The sequence below is a fragment of the Pseudorca crassidens genome, chromosome 2 (assembly GCF_039906515.1).
Source record: "Pseudorca crassidens isolate mPseCra1 chromosome 2, mPseCra1.hap1, whole genome shotgun sequence".
In the NCBI taxonomy this organism is placed as follows: Eukaryota; Metazoa; Chordata; class Mammalia; order Artiodactyla; family Delphinidae; genus Pseudorca; species Pseudorca crassidens.
Window position 1 is genome coordinate 12,850,552 of NC_090297.1, and position 21,866 is coordinate 12,872,417.

General features: G+C 54.6%; 1 protein-coding gene across 1 annotated transcript in view; it reads left to right on the top strand.

The window, feature by feature from the left end:
• Window positions 1–695: 695 nt before the first annotated feature.
• Window positions 696–21,866, top strand: part of PADI1 (peptidyl arginine deiminase 1) — a 33,675-nt gene continuing 12,504 nt past the window's right edge. The window contains exons 1-10 of the mRNA XM_067711618.1: window positions 696–850; window positions 13,483–13,663; window positions 14,763–14,832; window positions 15,487–15,548; window positions 17,125–17,242; window positions 17,329–17,454; window positions 19,434–19,606; window positions 19,755–19,858; window positions 20,909–21,032; window positions 21,468–21,575. Of these exons, the coding sequence (XP_067567719.1) occupies window positions 759–850; window positions 13,483–13,663; window positions 14,763–14,832; window positions 15,487–15,548; window positions 17,125–17,242; window positions 17,329–17,454; window positions 19,434–19,606; window positions 19,755–19,858; window positions 20,909–21,032; window positions 21,468–21,575 (1,158 nt within the window). The 5' untranslated portion in view covers window positions 696–758. The remainder of the gene's footprint in view (window positions 851–13,482; window positions 13,664–14,762; window positions 14,833–15,486; window positions 15,549–17,124; window positions 17,243–17,328; window positions 17,455–19,433; window positions 19,607–19,754; window positions 19,859–20,908; window positions 21,033–21,467; window positions 21,576–21,866) is intronic.

Here is a 21,866-nt window from a genome sequence, read left to right on the forward strand (position 1 = left end):
AATCAGGCTGGGCATTTCTGGAGGTGGGGACTCTGTCCCCTCATACAGACTCTTTCTGTAAAATGAGGACACTAGTAATAGTTGCCAGGCTTTCTTCTAGTGAATACTAGGTGCCAGGCACTGTGCTAACCCTCCTACATATAGCTCATGTAATCTCCACATCAACCCAGTGGAACAGGTACTACGGCTACAACTGCCATCTTCTCCGTGGAGAAACGGAGCCATGGAGAGGTTGAAGAACTTGCCAAGATCATAGGTTCTAAGTGGCAGAGCCGGAACAGTCTGATTGCACCGTGCTTTTATGTGCGAACTGATCCCTTAATGTATGACATAAGATCTGCAAGCCACTTAGCCAGCACAGAGCCCTCAGAAAATGCTGACATCGTTAACGTGTGGATTCAGGCACTGAGAGTCTGAGGATAGAGGTGAAGCTAGAGAAAGGGGGACGGGGGCTGCTGGGGAGCTTGTCTTCTGCTGACAGCTGAGCCCTGCTCCACCAGGGGTCCCCGCTTCCCCATCCCCCAGAGATGCCTTGGGTGCCTCCTCCCTCAGCCTCTTGGATTGACAGGCCCAAGTGAGGAGGGATGGGCATGGAGGTGGGGACCGGGCTCAGGCAGGCTAATCAGGTCATAGTGTGAAATAAAAGGGAGGAGGAAAGCACCGAAACTTCAGAACTCACGCTCCTTCCTGGAGACGAGGTGCCTAGGAGAGGAGCTGGGAAGCCAGGGCGCACGGAGACTTGGAGCCTGGGGGACAGGATGGCCCCACAGAGAGCTGTGCAGCTGTCCCTGAAGAAGCCCACCTACGCTGTGTGTGTGGTGGGAATCGAAACATACGTGGATGTTTACAGGTGAGAGCCGAAAGCACCCACCTGGCTGCAGAGGGCTGGGCTGGGCTGGGCTGGAGGACCCGCGGCAACGGGGTGGGCGCCTGGTGGACGAATGGGGCATGTTGGAGGATGCTGACAAGAGGTTGTTTGGACAGCAGAGCAGAGGGACTAGGATATCAGGTCCATCTTGGGGCTCTGGCTCCTGGCACCAGGGTCAAGCCTTTGGCCTCAAGCCCCTGGATGAGTGTTCCAGCTCTGAGCCCTGGGGCCAGACTTTAGGGTCTGGGCTCTGCGTTCTGACATCCCAGTGGAACTTGTGTGGAGCATCAGAATGACTTGTTGCTCAAGACGGGGGACAGGACTGGTCTCCCCTGATTTTGCCCTCAATTTCTTGCCAACCCATCTCTCTGAGGTGGGGAGGGGCAGTGTGTGTGGTGCAGCTCGTTCCTAGAAGGCCAGCCGGGGCGACTGGGATCAAGACGGAGTGGTTAGGGAATGATTCAATGTGTTAATGAAAGAAAAGAACTGGGATAAGCCTGGGGCTTATGTTTTGATGTGTTTTTTAATAAAGGAAAAGAACTTGGAACAAGCCTGGGGCTTGTGTTTGCCAGGAGGATGATGGCGATGATGGCACTGATGGTACCTCTCAGGGCAGTGGAAGCATTAGCTTCCCCTGTTGGTCCCAATACTTCCTGGCCTGACTTTACCCAGATGGAGGTCCAGGGACCTGGCCCAGTGTGAGTTTCCCAACCTGGTCATTGAGGAAGTTGGTCTTGGGGGTCTTTGGGGGTCTTTCCAACTCAACACACTCTCTATGAGCTCCATCTCTACTGGATCGGATGGGACCAGAGACCCTGCAGATGGGCAGGGGGCAGTCAAGGTGGGAGTCTCCCTCCCAGAGTAGGTGGGGGCTGAGGTCTGTTATAAGGTGGGATCTGAGCTGGGCCCAGCTTCACCTGGCCTCAGGGGAGCCTCTGCCCCAGAAGACCTCCCTGCCTCCCTCTCTGGGGCAGTGGCCTGGGGCTGGGGAGGGAGAGCCAGGAGCCCTGGGAGGCCAGACCTCAGCTCTAAGTCATGCTGGGGGCCCTGGCGTGGGGCTGGTTCTCTTGCATCTGGGTGGCTAACAGAGATCCCATTTTCCGCTGCCCTTTTATCATATGGTTGCCAGACTTGGCAAATGAAAATACAGGGCACCCAGTTAAGTTTACATCTCAGATTTTAAAAAATGCTTTTTTTTTTAGTATATTGCATGGAACATACTTTTTTTTTTTTTAAGGCTGTTTAGCTGAAATTCACATTTAGCTAGGCGTCCTGTACTTTATCTGGTAACTCCGCTTCAACATCAAAAGTAGGGAAGAGGTCTCTGGTGAGCCCCTATCTTCCCGATTCCAGACCCCTGTTCTCATCCCAGGGGATGGCTATTTCTGGAAGGTAATTTCAGAACCTCAGGCCCTACATGATAGGTTGTGCTGCTGACTGAGGACAGAAGCGTTTGCCTGGGAGCCAGGAGACTTAGGTTCTGGTTCTGGCTCTGCCACTGACTTGCTGTCTGGCGTGGGCCAAGCCACTGGCCCTCTCTGGGCCCTGGCAGGATGAACTGAGCCCCCGATTCAGTTTAGCGTGGCGGTAAAGCACCCACTCTGGACTTGGACAGACTCGAGGCCTCATCGTAGCTCCACTGGTGGCTGTGGGACACTGGGCGAGCTGCTGCATTTCTCTGAGCCTGTTACCTCATCTGACAAATGGGGAAGCAACAGCACTGATGTTAATGGCTTAGGGGGAGGATGAGTGTGGGCACGCACGTGTAGGGCCCTGGCTCTGTGAGAGTGGGAAGTGCTTACCGCTCTGGCAGCTCTGTGGGTTCCCTTTCCTCCACTATTTGTTCTTCCCATCATGTGTCAGAGGGTGGAAGGAGCAGAGGACAGATCAGCAGGTGTGTGGTGGGAACATGGGGCGATGCCATCTGTAAACTCCTTTGGGGTCACCAGATGCTTTAGCATGTTCAAGTGTGGGCCGTGGCCCAGCCAAGGGGAAGCTGCCTGGTTGTCTGTAGCTGCTGTGCTCTGGCGGACTCTGGGAGAGGGGGCTGCTCTGGGGTCCTGAGGGAGCACCGTGAGGGACCTGTACCCAACAGCCCTTCAAGAAACGTCACCCCTGGATGGATCTAGAGTCTGTCATACAGAGTGAAGTAAGTCAGAAAGAGAAAAACAAATACCGTATGCTAACACATATATATGGAATCTAAGAAAAAAAAAAAAAGGTCATGAAGAACCTAGGGGTAAGATGGGAATAAAGACACAGACCTACTAGAGAATGGACTTGAGGATATGGGGAGGGGGAAAGGTGAGCTGGGACGAAGTGAGAGTGGCATGGACATATATACACTACCAAATGTAAAATAGATAGCTAGTGGGAAGCAGCCGCACAGGGAGATCAACTCGGTGCTTTGTGACCACTTAGAGGGGTGGGATAGGGAGGGTGGGAGGGAGGGAGATGCAAGAAGGAGGGGATATGGGAACATATGTATATGTATAACTGATTCACTTTGTTATAAAGCAGAAACTAACACACCATTGTAAAGCAATTATACTCCAATAAAGATGTTAAAAAAAAAGAAACTTCACCCTGGACGTTGGTAGTGACTAGCATCATAGCCACGGAGAATCTCTAAACTAGAAAACAGAAGTTTATTCTGCAGCAAGTTGGTTTAAAAGTAGACCTAAGGAAGAACTTCCAGCCACTGAGGTCTCTGATAGGTGGAGAAAGGTGATATAGAATTGTCAAGACAGGTGGAGGAAGGGGGCCGTGTGTTGACAACCTGGGAAGGTTTAAGAGGAGCTTGAAGCTCACTCCAGGGCCTTGGCTGTCTAGGATGAAGGGGCTGTACTTGATGATGAACTTGGGGCTCTCCCACCCCCAGTGCCAGGTGCCTGGCTCCAGCTGAGGCTGAGCAAGGGGCCTCTGTTTGGCCTTGCTGGTAGAAGGCAGAAGCCCCCCAGAAGAGGGTCACCTGTGCTGGTCACCTGAGCTGCCCAGACTCCCAACCTTCCAGAGCCAGTGGAGATGGGCGTGTGGGAGTCATGGGATGTGATTCATTCCCCCATGTGCTCTCTAGGCTGGTTATTTGGGGGTAATTGTGTGCCCCAGGGGGTCCCAGCCCAAGGAACCTTAGAAATCCCCTGACTCAGCATGCTCTGCAGATCCTACACCCTCACCCCAGCGGGCTAGCTCTCCACCGCGAACCCCTGGGTTTGGCCAGATGGCCCTGGCTGTCTCTGTCCTTTTCTTGGAGGTGGTCCCCAGAGGACTTATGCCAAAAAAGAGGGGGTGTGGTATGGGGAATCCATTAGCCGTCCAGCCTGGCGCTCCCTGGCTGCCCAGAGGCCAGAATCAGAGCCCCAGGCTGGAGATCACATGAACATTTACCCTTAGGGATGGAGGAGAAGGCTGGCTGGGTGGGGCTCGGGACGATCTCCTGGAGTTTTTCTAAGCCTCCCCCAGCCCTACACAAGCCTCAAAGCCAAATAGACTCTTAGATCCAAGATGACTGGAATTCCAGGAGCACAGGGAAGGGGGTCTCTGTAGGGCCTCTCAGATGAGCCAGAGAAAAGACCCAGACCACTTCTCTTTTCTGGGGTTCCCTGTATTTCAAAAACCCAAAATGCCAAAACAGAGTTGTAAAACTTGTGGTCTATATATTCTTTTTTTAAAAAAATAAATTTATTTAAAAATAAATAAATAAATTTATTTTATTTACTTATTTTTGGCTGTGTTGTGTCTTCGTTGCTGTGCGCGGGCTTTCTCTAGCTGAGGTGAGCGGGGGCTACTCTTCATTGCAGTGCGCGGGCTTCTCACTGCAGTGGCTTCTCTTGTTGTGGAGCACGGGCTCTAGGCTCGTGGGCTTCAGTAGTTGTGGCACACAGGCTCAACAGTTGTGGCTCGCAGGCTCAGTAGCTGTGGCGCATGGGCTTAGTTGCTCCGCGGCATGTGGGATCTTCCCGGACCAGGGCTCGAACCTGTGTCCCCTGCATTGACAGGCGGATTCTCAACCACTGCACCACCAGGGTAGTCCTGATCTATATATACTTGATGTTTACATTAAGTAAATTAATGCTTTTAACTTGCGAAGAAGTACAATGAAACATAATTGTGCTCCTCAGGGATAATTACAGGATTGAGGCCAACACTAATTCATGATGAGTGACAGGCTCTGAGAGCCGGGCTGGGACCTGGATTTAAAACCAGGTGAGGATCTCCTCTCCTACTTGTTCCGTCCTGTTGCTGTATCGCATTCCTTCATTGGAAGTGATGTTAATGTTTAGATTCGAGGGTTCTTGGAGATTATGAGGCCGGGGTCCCCTGTAAGGTCCACGGAGCCAGGAGAGGCCAGGGAGTTACAGGATCTGGATGTGAAATGGCGCAGTGTGAGCTCTTGAAACGTAAAATACTGGCATCAGAGAGGGTACCAGAGGTCAGAAGCCCCCTAAGTCTACAGATGTGCCTGCCTCCCTGGTTCTCGTTGCTAACTAACTCCCATTTTGAGACCTGGGAATCCATTCAGTCACTCTTCCCTCCCCTCTTCTGGCCCTATAGCCCCTTCCCTGTCCCCGCTTCTCCTTCCCATCATTTTGGTCTTGGAACCTCTCCTCATCCTTGACTGTCTCCTCTTCCCCCTACTGCTCCCATCACTTCCAACTCCACTTCTCTCTCCTCCCCCCAATCCCCACCTTCCTCTCTTGGTGGTGGGCTCGGGGCCAGGCAGCGGACCCCAAGAGAAGACTCGAGATGCAGGGAATGGAGGGGTGATCGCTCACCCATGATGTAGATGCCTCCTTGACCCCCAAAATGCTTTCCCTGTGATGTGTTGTCCTCTCCTTTGCTATGTCCAGAGAAGCTTCCATTCCCTTTGCTGTGGCTTCTAAGCAGCCGTTCAGCTCTGCCAAGTGGTCCTGATGCTCAAAGACGTGTGGGAGGTGGGGTTGAGGCTGGAAGGAACTGGCAACTCCACACCCAGCCAAAGACATCAGCCACCTGGGGAGCCCAGGAGGGGGACCTCAGCTGTGGGCCGGGAGCAGTGGGGGCGATTCTGAATGCTGCCACCCAGGGGCGGGTGCCGAGGGAGCTGGGACCTGCCGGAACTTTTCAGGAGCCTGGCCTCCCAGCAGGTAGAGACCTGAGTTGGGTCTCCAAATGCACCCTGGGCCCCAGAACAGAGAACCCAGTCACTCTGCATTTGAGACCAAGGCCACCCGAAGTCCTGCCAAGCACTTCTCCTGCACACCTTCCCTGCCACGTTTACGACCCTGCCTATACCCCCACCTGGGTCTCCATTGCTGTGCTGGGAGAGTCGGCAAAGGGAAGGCCAGAAATCCCTCAGGAGGATCCTGCAGAGGGTGTGGTCTGAGCCAGGCTGCCAGATGTAGTGAAAGGGTGGGCTGGGGCTTCCGGACCTGGACAAGAAGGAAGGCTGGGCTCTGTGCAGCCTGGGCCCCAGAGGAGGAAGCTCCATTGGGATGGGGCCTCTGAGAGTCAGTTCGATGACTGCAGAGAACAAGATGGCTGGTAACCAGTCGTAACCACCAGTTAGGGTCAGGCTGGTCCTTGCAGGCTGTGTGACTTTGGGCCAGCTACTTAGCCTCTCTGAGCCTGTTTCCTCCCATGCTAGATGAGGATAATATCACCAATTAATTGTACCTGTGAATTTGGCCCCCATTTTACAGATGAGAATTGCATAATCCACGGAGCACAGCCATACAATTTCCCATCTTGCAGATGGGGAAACTGAGGCTGAGAGGGGAGAAGTGACTCATGATTCTGACTTTCCATTCAGGGCTCTTCTCTTAAGGATGTTCTGGCCCCCAGCTCCTGTTTGCCTCTGCTGGGAAGGCCCGGGGTGGAAAGCTGCCACCCCCCATCTCTAGCCCCCATCCTTGGGCAGGCAGGGGTCCACTGAAAGAAGGCCTGGCCAGCCCTGCCCTCCTTGCAGACTCTCTGGGTGTGGCCTTAGCTGAGCAATGACAGGGCATAAGACACCCATGATTCTTATCTCTGGGAAGGAAGGAAAGAGGGAGAGGACATAGCTGCACCCTGTGCCATTCTACACTTAGGGGAAAATCCCTGCCTGTGATGTGGGGTCTGCCTGTGATGTGATGTCAGCCATTGCCCTCCCCAACCTCTGTCGGCCACAGCCAGCACCCAGGGAGGACCAAGGAGGAAGCCACACGGGGGCCTGAACTTTCTGTGTCCTTTGCCCCGCTGTGGTCACTTGACAAATGTTACTGGTCACCTGCTCGTTATTCAGCTCTGTGCTGGGCTGAGGCACCTGGAGATGATATGACCCACCCCCGCCCCCGAGGGGCTCCCATCTTAGTCTGGGAGCTAAAAAACCTTCAGAATGTGGACGCTAACAATTGCATCGCTAACCGGGTTTGGGGTCAGGTCTGAGAGTGAAGGGAGATGGAAGAATCCTATTCCCCAGGGTCTGCCTGCTCCCCATGCCCCTTGTGACAGTAATGACAATGGTGACAGCACCATCTTCAGCTCACAGTGCTTGCTGTACTATCTCAATTAAATCTCACAACAAGCCTATGAGGTAGTGACTACTACGATTCCCATTTTTCAGACAAGGAAACTGAGACACAAAGATGTCAAGAGACTTGTCCAAAGTCACACAGCCAACAAATGGCAGAGCTGGGACTTGAACCCAGGTTTGCCTGATCGCAAATTCTATGAGCTCAACCCCAAGAGAGCCCATTATTGGGGAATTTTCTACGTTGTTCGGTTGGTGCGAGGGGTGGGTGAAGGCAAGGCAGAGGATGAGCTTCGGAGTCAGACCCTGAGTGGGGTCACATCTCAGCTCTCCATTGTCGCCCCGCATGTGACCTCCCTCTGGATTTCACATCATCTGTAAAATGGGGAGAAGAATAATAACTGCTCTGCTCAGCAAACAGGGGCCGTGGGGATGGAATCAGAACGGAGTAAAAGTACTTTGGGGCCCGTGATGTCCCTGCCCTGGGTGGATGCCATGAGGGCAGGGCCAGGGGTGACTCATCTCTTCTTTCCTGGTGCCCAGCGTGGCACAGTAGGTGCTCAGGAAATGCATGTTGAGGCAGAGCGGCCGACAGCACCAACAGGACTCCGTGTGCTCCCCGGAGCTGACGTTCTTTAGGGCTGGAGCCTGTGGGGATCTGGCCAGCTCCGTGGGACTGTTGGCCACAGTGGTTCTCGGCTCCTGGCAGAAGCGACCACAGACCTGGTCGTACCCGAGAGGACTTGCCAGGTCCTGCTGGCTGGTCCCAGGGCATTTCTTGTGGCTTCGGTCCAGGGAACGTCAAGTCCGGGACACCTGGAGAGTGGCCCCTCTGGGGCTCTGGGCAGACAGGTGGCTGATCAAGTGTGAAGAAGGAGTCACAGGCTTGGCTGGCCTGGTCTGCTCAAGGGCTGCCCGCCAGCTTGCTCCTCAGCCTTTCCATCCAGTTCTGCATTATTCTCCCTTCTGCCCTCGCCTCTCCCCCGGCACAATGCCCTGGACAAGCCTCCAGGGCAACCTGGTCCTCTGCCGCCACCCCCATACCCACTCCCCTAGCTGGAGGCGGGGTCAGTCCCATCCTGCCCTCCCTGCCCAGACCCTAGGCTGGGCAGAGGAGTCCCCTGACCCCTGAGATCATCCCTAGGGGCTGGTGGTATCCAAGCAGCAGGTAGGATGGACGGCAGGGGAGGGACTCCATGATTGCTGTGTTTCTCTTCTCCCTAGAGACCAGGTGGTCAACTTCCGAGTAGCTGAGGTAAGGTGTGGCCTGTGGAGCCCCAGTGGGAGGAAGCTTCTGGACACAGGTTGCAGCCAAGTAAAAGGAAAAGCTTTCTAATTACCTGAGCTGTTAAGGCACAGAGGGCTGTAAGGTAGTGAGCTGCCTGTTCAAGCACAGGGTTCTGCGACGGGCAAGGAGCTGGCCAGGATGGCCTCTGAGACCCCTCTCTGACCCGAGGCCTGTGAAGATACTCCACAGTCTCATTGTCTTAGGGCAGAAAGGGGTCAGAGGTCATGGTGCCATCTTCCTGGTCTGCACTGACTTCACCCTGCAAAGTTCAGGTGCGTGGAGGGGGAAGAGGGCTCTCCTGCCTCAGTGCCCCACATCCTGCCGGCTCCCAAGGGATCACATTGAAGCGCTTGTGTTGCAAAGTTTCAACATTTTCCTTTTTCCTTCCTACGTCTTCCGTGACTATTTCCTTCCTCCGGTCCCCGCCGGGGACACGCTCAGGGCACACACACTCATTTTCAAGTCAGCGGGACAGCATAATATAGAAGACAAACCTGCCGCTCCTTCCATCCTTTACCAGGAAGGTTACTTAACCTCTCTGAGAAGATTTTTTCATCTGCTAAATGAGGACAGCAAGGGTTCCTGCGAGAGTTGTTGTGAAGGGTAGACGAGGCACCAAAAGCTGAGCATGGGGCTTCCCTGGTGGCGCAGTGGTTGAGAGTCTGCCTGCCGATGCAGGGGACGCGGGTTCGTGCCCCGGTCTGGGAAGATCCCACATGCTGCGGAGCGGCTGGGCCCGTGAGCCATGGCCGCTGAGCCTGCGCGTCCGGAGCCTGTGCTCCGCAGCGGGAGAGGACGCGACAGTGAGAGGCCCGTGTACCACACACACACACACAAAAAGACAGGGTGAGGGAGAGTGTTTCGGGGTGTGTGATCAGCTCGTGCACATTCTTCTGATTGGCTGGTGGTGAGGTAATTGGGAGTCAACATCATCAACCTTCCAACCAGTCTGGAGTCTATGTGCTTGTGGGCAGCATACAGTTAACTTCTTCCACCTGGTGGGGGCTTCAGTATCTGCAAAAGAGCTCAAAGGATGTGGCTCACAATATTATCCATAGCCCTTGAGGAGGAACTAGAGATCCTTGACTTTGTTTAATGGCTAAACTATTATTATTTTGTCTTGCTTGGCTGTTTTCCATTGTTTCTGCATTTTCTCATTTTTCTGATTAAATTTATTCTTTGGAACTTGGGGGAAGGCCTAGGAGGCTAAAATTACAAACAAGAGGCAGGCAGAAGACATGGTGGAGGGGGGTCTGTCCCGGGAAGGTCCATAGGTTCTTTTTTTTTTTTTTTTTTAGCGGGCCTATCACTATTGTTGCCTCTCCCGTTGCGGAGCACAGGCTCCGGACGCTCAGGCTCAGCGGCCATGGCTCACAGGCCCAGCCGCTCCGCGGCATGTGGGATCTTCCCAGACCGGGGCACGAACCCGTGTCCCCTGCATCAGCAGGCAGACTCTCAACCACTGCGCCACCAGGGAAGCCCGGTCCATAGATTCTTGCTCGGGTACAGTTCCACGTTCCTGGGTTGCCTTGCCCTCAACCATAAAACAGGGGTTTCTTGTACCCCTTGCCCACACCAGACACCACGCTGGGTGCTGAGAAGACAGTAGTTTTAGTGAAAGTAAAATGGGAAAATTCCCCACATTCTAGAGGGAGAAACAGGAGAGACAGGCAATAGAAAAACATGTCAAATAAACATGACATGTCAGGTGACAAGCGCCATGGGTTGAAATGAAGCTGGGTCGTGGGGTTAGGGAGTGTGGGGTTCATGGTGTCACCCATGTCACACGGACTTAAATAGGGCAGTCAGGGAAGACCTCTGAGAAGGAAATGAGGCACGGAGGGCCCAGCGGAGGCTCGGGAGCTGAACATTGTGAACGAAGAGAACCCAAGTGCAAAGGGTCGAAGGCAGGAGGGAGCTTGGCAACCGGAGGGAGAACAAGAGCTGGGTCTGCAGGAGTGAGGAGGGCGTAGCCAACTCCGCGCAGACTGCAGAGCCCCCGGGGAAAGGCTGTGAACAGAGGGGATGTTGAATGACTTCTGTGTTAAGAGGATCCCTCTGCTGCTGTGCTGAGACCAGATCGTGGGCAGCAGGAGAAGAAGCAGGGGGACCAGCCTATTGTGAAAATCCACATGGAAAACACTGGTGCCTGGACCAGGGCGTTAGGCGTGGAAGAGACGTGAATGTCAGCAGGTGATGCTGTAAAGGGGGAGCTGACAGGGTTCACTGGTGACTGGATGTGAGCTCGAGGGAAGGAGAGAAGGCCAGGATGAATCCGATGATGGGGCAACTGTGGCCTGACCCGGGCAGGTTTGGACGGGGCAGAAGTGGGGAGCTAAGAGTTTCGTTTTGGACTCGTTAAATGTAAAAAACCTGTTAGACACCCTAAAGAGATGTTCAAAAGACAGTTTTGAGTCTGGAGATGGAAAGTGGAGGTTCTAAGTCTGGGAGGCTTAGGTTCCTATGGTAACTGACTAAACAATGGCAAAGGGCAAAGGGCAAAGGAAGATGCCTGCAAGTGCCTCTTGAGGATGGTGAGGCCAGGAGTGGGGTGAGGACCTGTGGTTCCTGCCAGCAGCCTGCAGGGCTCAGGGGCCCCTCTCCACCCCAGCCTCATCTTTAAAACGAGAATAATAATTGCCTTATGGGGCCATGATGTGCGTCAGAGAGCCAGGTCCTGAGTGGGCCTTGGGCCTGTTGTAACTATGACCATCACCACCATTGTCAATGGGGGCCATTGTTTGTGGGGACTGAGTGACCACGGCAGGGATCTGGAAGGGGTGTCTGGTTTCTCCAGGGGCTTTAATACTTGAGTGGTTTCTCAGGGATACAGGAAACGATGGAGGCAGGAGGATGTATCAAAGGACCCTTCTGGGCCTGGCATCTTTGCAGTCGGGTGGACGTTTGCAAGTTGACTTGACCTTGGGTGGTGGCCTTGAGGCTGACGGCTCTGTCCTGGGGGACGGCAGTGGGTAGCCCTGACATGTAGTTCCCTCGTCCGACTTCCCCTCCAGGCCTGTGTTCCACATGGCCAAACGCCTCATGGAACCCTGGGGCCCATCACAGGGCTGGGGCAGGGAGGCACACAGCTCAGGTTTATTCAGGGGTTGAAGAAGGACAAGCGCCCCCAGAGGCCCTGCTGACTTTGCTCCTGGTGCCCCGTGGCCCGAGTTTGCAGAGCATCCCCTCTGAGTCTACGGCCCGGGAAGGCTGGCCCCTACCTGCTGTGGCTGGAAGCGGCTGGTGACTTGAGAAGTAGCGTGGAGGCCCAGCAGATGGGTGCCCCCGGCTGGGGCCTGGCAGACTGAGGGCTTCCTGATCCCCCTTTCTGGAGCCCAGAGCTCTGGAGTATTGGGTGGATGTGGTATATCAGGTAGATGGGGAGAAATTTGCAGGGTATGGCCTCAGTCAAGCTCTGTACCACTGGGTGCAGATGGGCCTGAATCCCCCTGCAGACTAGGGGCAACTGAATCCATTCATTCATTTAACAAGTGTTTATGAGACTGACCACACACCAGACACTGTTATAGGTGCTGGGAGCTAGCAATGAGCAAAGCAGACAAAACTCCCTGACCTTCTAGCAGGAGAGACGGACAATACCTAACAGTATGAAGAATCAGAGCAGACAGTGCTTTGTGACCACCTAGAGGGGTGGGAGGGAGACGCAAGAGGGAGGGGTTGGGGGATATATGTATACATATAGCTGATTCACTTTGTTATACAGCAGAAACTAATACAACATTGTAAAGCAATTATACTCCAGTAAAGATGTTAAAAACAAACAAGTAAACAAACAAAAAAGAATCAGAGCAGAGTGGCAGGGATAAGGAGAGTGTGGGAGAAGGTGGGACAAGCTATAGCATTAAATAGAGTGATGGGCGGGGGGTGCTCACTGAGAAGGTGACATTTAAGCAGAGCCCTGAAGAAGGTAAAGGAGTGAGCCTTGTGGATATCTGGGGGAAGAGCATTTTATGCAGAGGGAACGGCCAGTGCAAAGGCCCTGAGGCAGGACAGCCCGGCAGCTTCATGGAACATCAGGAAGGTCAGTGTGGCTTGAGCAGAGTGAGTGAGGACTGAGCCTAGCGGGGTGGAGGAGGTTCCCGGGGGGTGGCAGAGGGCAAATCGGGAGGGGCTTTTTATGCCACTGTGAGGACTTCGCTGTGTGTGACGGGAACCGTTGCTTTTGAGCATAAGAACAACGTGATCTGTTCTGAGTGGGGAACAGGCTGGAGCGGGCACAGGTGGGCTTACGAAGCTGCCCAGCACTCTAGGTGGGTGCAGGGGTGGCAGTGGAGGGAGTGAGAGGTGGTCTCAAACGGATTTCTTGTTGGGTTAGAGAATTTGGAAGCATAAAAGCAGGAAGCTTTGGGGGAGGTGGGGGACTGAGGATGTCCAGAGGTTTTCAGTCTCTGCTCTCTGGAGCCTCAGGGGCCACGGTGGGGGTGGAAGGGTTAAACACCGTGGCTCGCCACCACCCCCGGCTCCCTTTTGTCCTTCTTCTGTCTGGGGTTCCACGCGAGGTCCACTGAAAGGGCTCTGCCACTAAAACAGAGCTCAACAGCCACTGCTCTGCTCCAAGCCCTTCATGTTGCAGAGGGGGAGACTGAGGCCCGGGGACGACGTGCCCAGGGTGGGTCACGTGGAAATCAGTGGAGAGCTGGGATGGAGCCCTGGGGCCCAACCAGGTTGGTCTCCCGGCCAGTGGGCCCCTCACCCCCCGCCGCTCCCCACTCCAGCTGTTAGGGGGTGCCGTTGCATAGCCGGGTAGCCCCAGCCCACTACCCCACTGGTCTCTCTCCTGAGCCCCCGGATGCTCTCCTCTCTCCTTTCTATCAGCGATGTGCCCAAGGGTGCTGAGACCTTCAGTGTCTCTGGGAGCTCCGGGGTGGAGGTCTTCACGGTCTACAACACAGCACGGGTGACAGAGCCCACAGGTAAGGCCTACTGGCCCCTGAATGCCAGCGTGGACGTGATCATATCTGTGGACACAGCCAGTAAGGCTTTAAACGATCTCGAGGTAAGAGGCTACTTCCCCACAGAAGGTAAGAGCCCCCCACAAAGCACACCCCGTTCACACATCACCCCCACCCAACCAAACCCCACAAGGCTTTGCCACCCACATCCACGCGACACATCCTGATACAACCCAACCGACACCCAAAGATGCAAACCCACCCCAATGCCCTGACGTCACACGCACACATACACGAGTGCTCCCGTAACAGCACAGCCTTCCTGCTCACCCCCTCAAATTCACAAACACCCGCTTTAACACAGCTCCGCACAGACCACAAGCAAGCCCCCCACTCCTCTGCAGACAGGAGTTCTCGGCAGCACCCACACACACATGCATGCACGTGGACACAGGTACGTACCAGGGTGTGTGTCTCCCACCTAAGGAAGCAGGAAGCCTTCTCTTTCACAGAGGATACCCTTCTTACTCACCCTCAGGCACCCACCACATACACAGTGACCCCTGATTCATTTATTCAGCCTTTTCTCCAACGACACCAAAAAGGTGGAGACTGTGCAGCTGTTGAGAGTAGGGGCCCTGGAGCTCAAATCCTACCTCTGAGCCCCATCTACTGGGGTCATCCTGGGGGCTCACTGAGATGGCCTGGGTGGAGCCCTGCCCATGGGTTCTGGGGCATGGGGAAAGCTCTGTGAGCTTGGGCTGCTACTGTGGGGTGGGGGTGGGGGGTGGTCATTGTTCCCATTTTACAGATGAAGAAACAGAGGCTTAGAGAGGTTGAATAACTTGCCTGTCCCTAGTGACAGCTGTCCCTTCCCTCATTCTTTCTCTCTGACATCCCCATGGGTTCCTGAGGGTCCAGCTGCTCCCTCTGGGATCCTCCTGCACCCCATCTGGCCCTCCTCGCCCCTCAGCCCAGCCCTGGGAGCTGAGGAGGCATCCCAGCCTCTCCAGCTGGAGAAGGGGGCTGTGGATCCAAGCCGGGAGCCCGTGGGCCTTGGGCCTTCAGCAGCAGGGAGTAGCTGGGACCCCCATGCCTCCCCTACCTCTAAGCAGGGCCGCCGGAGTGTCCCCTAACTCCCCCAGTCACAGCCATTTCTGAAGGGGTGGCCGTGCTGGCTTAGGGCTGACCATGTCCCCACAGGTGCAAGTCTCCTACTTCGGGCTTCAGAAGGCTGCCCTGGGCCACAGTGTCCTCTACCTCACTGGCGCCGGTAAGTCCCACCTCCCTGGCTCTCCGTACAACCACCCCTCCATGCTGACTGCTTGAGGGTCTTAGGGGAGCCCCCAAGTGCAAGGCCCACGGACATCTTCCTCCCCCATCGAGGAGCTTGGCTTCTTCAGAGGTGGTTCATCCACTCTAGAGCCTCAGGGGTGGAGTCCCGGCCATACTTAGGGCCATAAGAATCTGGAAACTGCACTGCCCATGGGTCACCAGCTAGACCAACAATAGGCCTCCTTCATCCAGAGTCTGCCTATCACACTCACTGGAACTTCAAGACATCACTAAACCATGGAGAGCCACACGCTACCTTGGGCCAGACCCCGGCAGCTGGCCCTGAGAACTGCAGAACCAGCACCTAGAACCTCAGGCCTGATCCCGACCTCCAGAGTCAGGGCCCCCAAGAGCTAGCAATTCAGCCCACATAGATGAGTCAAAAATTCAAGAGCCAGAGCCTTGGGTCCCTCCAACACCCAGAACCACACGGGGCTGCCACAAGGGCCCCTCAGGTGTTGGGTGTGGTCCCCAGAACAGGGCTTCCTGGTTCCCAAGGGCTTGTGGAGGGGCCGAAGCTTGCCCCGACCTGGACGTTATGGTGCGAGGGTGGGCCTGGGGAGCCCTGTTGTCCCTCTACATCTCTTTGCAGACATCTCCCTCGACGTCGACACGGGCCGCACGGGCAAGGTGAAGAGGAGCCATGGTGACAAGGTGGGACTCTCCTGGTTACCCCAAGATGGCAGAGTTGACAGGCAAACCTGGGGGTGGTCCTGGGGTGGAGTGGGCTCTTCCTCCAGAAGGGTGATGGATTCCTAGGGTCTGTGGTATCCAACAGTATAGGGAAGCCATCTGAGGACTCCCAAATCAGCATGAACGGGCCTTAACTTACGCTGTGTGATCAACATGCTGTGTGACTCCTGGAAAACAGCTTACCCTCTCTGGGTCTCTCTTGTGCCACTTTAGAACTGGGATTAGTTCTTTTTCTTGAGGTCTTTTCTATTTCCTGGGCTGTATTTGGACCCCCAAGCATGGTAGGTGACTTGTCAAGTGACTGACAGATCCTGAAGAGTGAGGACGAAGATGGGGTGGGCTCAAGGCATTATCCCACCGGATGTATCTGAAAGCCATCCTGGGAGGGTAGAAGATATGATTTGCAGGGAAAGACCCCACAGAGGAAGCCTGAATCATATAGAAGACTTTGTGGACAAGATGGGGTAGGGCTGCCACGGATGGCTGTGCAGAGTGTTCACTGCACAAGGTTGCTTGGGAAAGGTGGCAGGTGGGGCCTATGATATAAATCATGTCTTGGGCGCCGGTACAGAGAAGCATCTACCCAGAGGGGTGAACAAGAGTGCCATATAAGTTAGCAGTGGTCCTGTGAGGTCCCCCAGACCCAAGTTTGAATCCCATCTATGTGACTTGGGGTTCACACCCCAGAGCCTCTTTTCCCTCTTCTGTGAAATGGGGAAAATAAGCCCTGCCTTGCGGAGTCTGGTGGGGATGAAGTAGAAGCACGTGAGGAAGGGGACTTCCCTGGTGGTCCAGTGGGTAAGACTCTGCACTCCCGATGCAGGGGGCCTGGGGTTCCAACCCTGGTCGGGGAACTAGATCCCACATGCATGCCGCAACTAAGAGTCCGCATGCCGCAAATAAGAAGTATGTATGCTGCAACTAAAGATCCCACATGCTGCAACAAAGATCCTGTGTGCCGCAACTAAGACCCAGCACAGCCAAAATAAATAAGCAAATAAATTAAAAGAAGAAAAGAGAAGCACATCAGGAAGAGCTTTGATCACAGAGGCAGGGTTCCAGCCATCTTCCCCACCTCTCTGCTCAGACTATCTTGCAGGACCTGCAGGATCTCAAGTGAAAGTCAGAGAAAACTGTGGGACAGGCCCCAGGAGAGGACTGGCATGGGGAGAGTCTCCCAGGAATTCTCCAGCCCCATCAAGGTCAGGGCGAGGCAGTCTTAGTCTGCTGGCAGGACCAAAGCTCAGCAGACTGGCAAAGGCCATTTCTGGGTTTTGCGCCATCACCCTTCCTCTTCCAGTCTGATGGCTGGGAGGAGCTGTTGTTCAAGTTGTTCACTGCACAAGCGTGGAGTGGCTCTGGGTGTAGGGACCTGGAACTCCATTCCCCAAATCTATGATCCCTCTATAAATCTTTAAGCAAACCCAGAATACAAAAGTCTCCAAGTTAACAAAGCAGACAGCTCTAGCCATGTCCAGAACCCCTTCTCAGAGACCCCTGGGTCCCACTGATCCTAAGGCCTCTTGCTTTGCCACAGAAAACCTGGCGCTGGGGCCCTGAGGGCTATGGGGCTGTCCTGCTGGTGAACTGTGACCGGGATAGTTTCAGGTCCAGGGAGATCGACCTCACCAGCACCCAGCTGACATCACTGGAAGGTGAGCAAAAGAAGGGGTGTATGGCATTGTCCAGGGTGATGGTGTGGGATGGAGCAAGATTGTCTCATGGGCACCCCTCTCTCCAGACCTGCAGGACATGGCCCCAATGGTGCTGAGCTGCGATGGCCCTGATGAGCTCTTTGACAGCCACAAGCTGGTCTTGAACGTGCCGTTTTCTGATTCCAGGAGAATGGCGGTCTTCTGCGCTAGGGGTGAGTGGCCTGGAGGGATCTCTTCCCTTCCTGCTCCATCTTCTGCTTCCCAAACCATTCTTCTCTTATCCACCTCTCTCCCTCCTTCCATCATCATTTTGTGACTCTCACTACCACTTACAAACAGCCACTCCATCAGGACACGACATATCGCCCAAGAAAGAGGTTCCCAAACTAGACCCATTTTACAGAGGGGAAAACTGAGGCTCAGACATGTGAATTCACTGCCCTAAGGTCCCACAACCAGTTGGGGATGGAGCAAGCATTCAAAGCCAGTCTCTTGGGCACCAAAGCCCCTCTTTCCACTACCCTTGCCCTTTCTCCTGAGCCCATCCTTCCTCTGGTCGGTTAGCATGGAATGAGTTCTTGATGTAAAACAGCAGTGTCCAGGCTGGGTGGGGTGGAGGCAGGGACTAGCACAGCTGAGGCCCAGGCTTGCCTTCAGAATCCAGTTGTTCTGACAGTTTATTAATCAAAGTCTGTGGATTAAAACAAACAAACAAACAAAAAAAAAAACCTGGCAGAAACACTAATCCTTAACCCTGAGGTGCCCTTACTCATTTTCATAAATCACAAGAGACCTCTCCTGCCCCTTCCTTCTTCCTCTTCATCCTCCTCTGTTCAAACTGACTCAGAACTTGTCCCAGCTAAATGAGCCTGGCAGGGACCAGAATGTTCCAATGGTAGAAGGTTACCCAGGAGTCCAGCTTGGAAACACTTACTGTGATACCAGAACATAAGCAAAGTCTCCGTAAGTGAGCTGACAACATTTCATGCTGTAAGAGCGTGCCAGGGTGGCGCTTCCCAGACAACCCTCAGGGGAAGGGAAAAGGCTACGGGCCAGAACTACTATGTGCCAGGCAATTTTTTAAAAAATTTGAGATGAAATTCACATAACATAAAATTAACCATTTTATTTTATTTACTTTATTTTTTTATAAATTTATTTATTTTTGGCTGCATTGGGTCTTTGTTGAGGGGCGCAGGCTTCCTCTAGTTGCGGCGAGCGGGGGCTACTCTTCGTTGTGGTGAGCGGGCTTCTCACTGCAGTGGTTTCTCTTGTTGCAGAGCACGGGCTCTAGGCGCGTGGGCTTCAGTATTTGTGGCACGTGGGCTCAGTAGTTGTGGCGCACAGGCTCTAGAGCACGGGCTCAGTAGCTGTGGTGCACAGGCTTAGTTGCTCCACAGCATGTGGGATCTTCCCAGACCAGGGCCCAAACCTGTGTCCCCTGCATTGGCAGGCGGATTCTTAACCTCTGCACCACCAGGGGAGTCCCCAAATTAACCATTTTAAAGTGAACAGTTCAGTGACATTGAGTACATTCTCAATGTTGGGTAACTACCACAAAATTTCTAGCTCTAAGACATTTTCATCACCCCCAAATAAAGGCCTGTACTTATCAGCAGTCACTCCCCATCCCCCAACCCCCAGCCCTAGGCGACAGCTAATCTGTTTTCTGTCCCTATGGATGTACCGATTCTGTACATCTCGTACAAATGGGATGATACGATATGAGGCCTTTTGTGTCGGGCTTCTTTCACTTAGTATAATGTCAAGGTTCATCTGTGCTGTCGCATGTATCAATACTTCATTCCTTTTTATGGAGGAATAACATGCCAGCATAGGGACATACTACATTTTGTTTATCCATTCATCCGTTGATGGACATTTAGGTTGTTTTCATCTTTTGTGCCAGCTGCTTTTACTTCCTTATCTAGTTTAAAGCTTACGCTGACCGCATGAGAAATGTAATATTAGCCCATTTTACAGATGAGGAACTGAGGCTCAGAGAGGTTGAGTCATTGAGCTGAGGTCACACAGCTTGCACATGGCAGAGCTGGAGGAGTCCAAGTAGATCTAACACAAAGGTGGTTCTGCCTCTACATTCCTGGCCTTGGGTTTCCTGTCCTCACATCCTCGCAGCCCCACACCCCTGTCCCAGCACTGGGCCCCCAGTGCTGACTCTGGTTCCCCCTAGGTGGGAATTCTCTCTCAGACTACAAGCAGGTGCTGGGGCCCCAGCAGCTGTACTACGAAGTGGAGCGGCATCCGGGGGAACGGAAGATCAGCTTCTACGTGGAGGGGCTCACCTTTCCCGACGCTGATTTCTTGGGGCTGGTCTCTCTCAGCGTCAGCCTGGTGGACACCAAGGTATGTATGGCGCTGGGGGCCGTGATAGAGGATGAGGGGCTTCAGGGACCAGCGTGGAGGCTCCAGGACTGGGAGGCTGGGGGCTGCGGGGTCTTGAAGCCTGATGGGGCTCCCTGCAGGGCCCACTGAGTCCTCATTTTTCCCCCAGACGCTGCCTGAGGTGCCCTACTTCACAGACACCGTGACCTTCCGCATGGCCCCCTGGATCATGACCCCCAACACCCAGTGCCCCCTGGAGGTGTATGTGTGCAGGTGAGTCCTCGCCCCTCCTGCAGCTCTCCCACCGTCTCTGGACTCATAGAGATAGGAACAGAATGCCGTACCAGGCTTGGCCCTGCACTCATACTGGACAGATTCATTGCAGGCACCCACGGACACAAGCTGGGAACAGGATAGCAGCAGGCTGGCTTGGGCCTGTCAGCCCCACCTGCTCTGAGCAGCTAAGGTCCTGGCTGAGGTCAATGACTCAAGTCCAGCACACCTGCCCTACCGTGTCCTGCAGGTAGCAGCCCCAGAACATCTAGGATTTATTCCAGGCAGTGGGGCCAGGCCCCGTTCAGACTGCTGGCAGCTGCAGGAGACCCAGCCTTGCTCAGATGTGGGTGTACTCCTGGGCCTGCAGAGAACTCGGGACCCAAACTCCAAGCTCCTCTGTGAGCCCTGGCCCAGCCCGGGTCCCTGGTCCTTCTGCCATCTCTCAGAATCCTTGTCAGGCCCCTTGATGGGCAGGTGAGCCTGGATTGGCAAGGCTACTCCGGGCCTCTGCATCAGAGGTCGGACCACTGGAAAGGGCCATAGATGACTTGGAACATAAGTCAAAAGGCCAGGAAGGGTGTGGCCAAACAGGTTCGCTCTGCTGAGCTGGGCCCAGGTGTTCGGAAGGGCACTCTTTCTTTCTGTTTGCTCACTAACACCACCCTGACTCCTTTGTTTAGGCCAGTTGTGAGAAACAGGAGGAGACGGGGCTACCTGCCCCTCACTACCACCTTAACCAGTGAGATTCAGTCCCCAGTCACCTTCTCCAGGACTTATGGTGCCCTGCTTTCGGGCTCCACAGCCCCGGGGCTGTCCCTCCCCTTGCACCTGTCACCTGATGTGATCTGGGGACATTATCTGTCTCTGTCATTAGCCCATGAATCTCTCTAGTGCAGAGACTGGGTTTGAACCCCTGTGCCCAGGGTCCACACGGGGCCTAGCACAGACCGCACCAAGGCCACCCCATCTATCCCCTGCCCCCCGGCCCTGAGGCCAAGGCCACAGTCAGCAGTCATTATTTCGCTCCCCTCTCCCTGTGTTTTGCAGTGTCTTAGACTCCCATGGCTCAAATGAGAAGTTTCTGAAAGACATATCTGACCTGGCGTTGAAAGCCAACTGCAAGCTGATCATCTGCCCTTGGACTGAGAATCGGAATGACCGCTGGATCCAGGTGGGTGCGGGAGCGATCCCGGGAGAGGAGGGCAGCCCGGGAGGCCTGAACCCCGTCCTTTACACTGGCTTTGGGAAAGCTGGCCTGCGCAGGCTCCTACTGGCCTCTGTTTCCCTAGAGAAGCCAGGCCGGCCTGGGTACCAGGACTTAGGGTGGGGGGCATGCAGTCTGGGGGAATGCCCCCCCCTCCCTGCCACTGCCTGCGTCGCCCCAGTGTCTCCCGCTTCCCTCCAAGTGCTCTGGTCCCAGGCAGAGTCCTCCTCTGGCTGCGGTCCTGAGAGCCCTCACTCCACCGCTGTTCCCTGGCCCCTGCACCCTCCAGGTCTTGGGGAAGACCCACTGTCCTGCCCCGCCCCGCCCCGGGCCTGGGGGGATTAACCCATTCTTAATACTATACTGAGGCAGTCCCTGTGGTCTTTTTCTCTCCCCTCCCAGGACGAGATGGAGTTTGGCTACATCGAGGCGCCTCACAAATCCTTCCCGGTGGTCTTTGACTCCCCCCGAGACAGAGGCCTGAAGTACTTCCCTTATAAGAGGATCCTGGTATGCGGCCAAGGGCAGAGTGGGGAAACCGTGGGTGGCTCCTCCTATAGGATTCTCCAGTCATTCTTGCCTGGTCCTAGTCCTTCAGGGGCTACAAAAGGACACAGGTGGTGGGTTCTGGCAAATGGGGAGTTAGTGGGAGGTTTGGGAGGAATATGTAAATGAAATGCAAATCTCATGCAAATCACCCCTGTTCTGGGAGGGACAGGCCAGCAAAGTCCTCCTTGGGGTCCTTCCTTTCCCCCAAGGGGGAGTGAACAAAGGAGTCAGCTCTGGGGAAACCAAACTGCC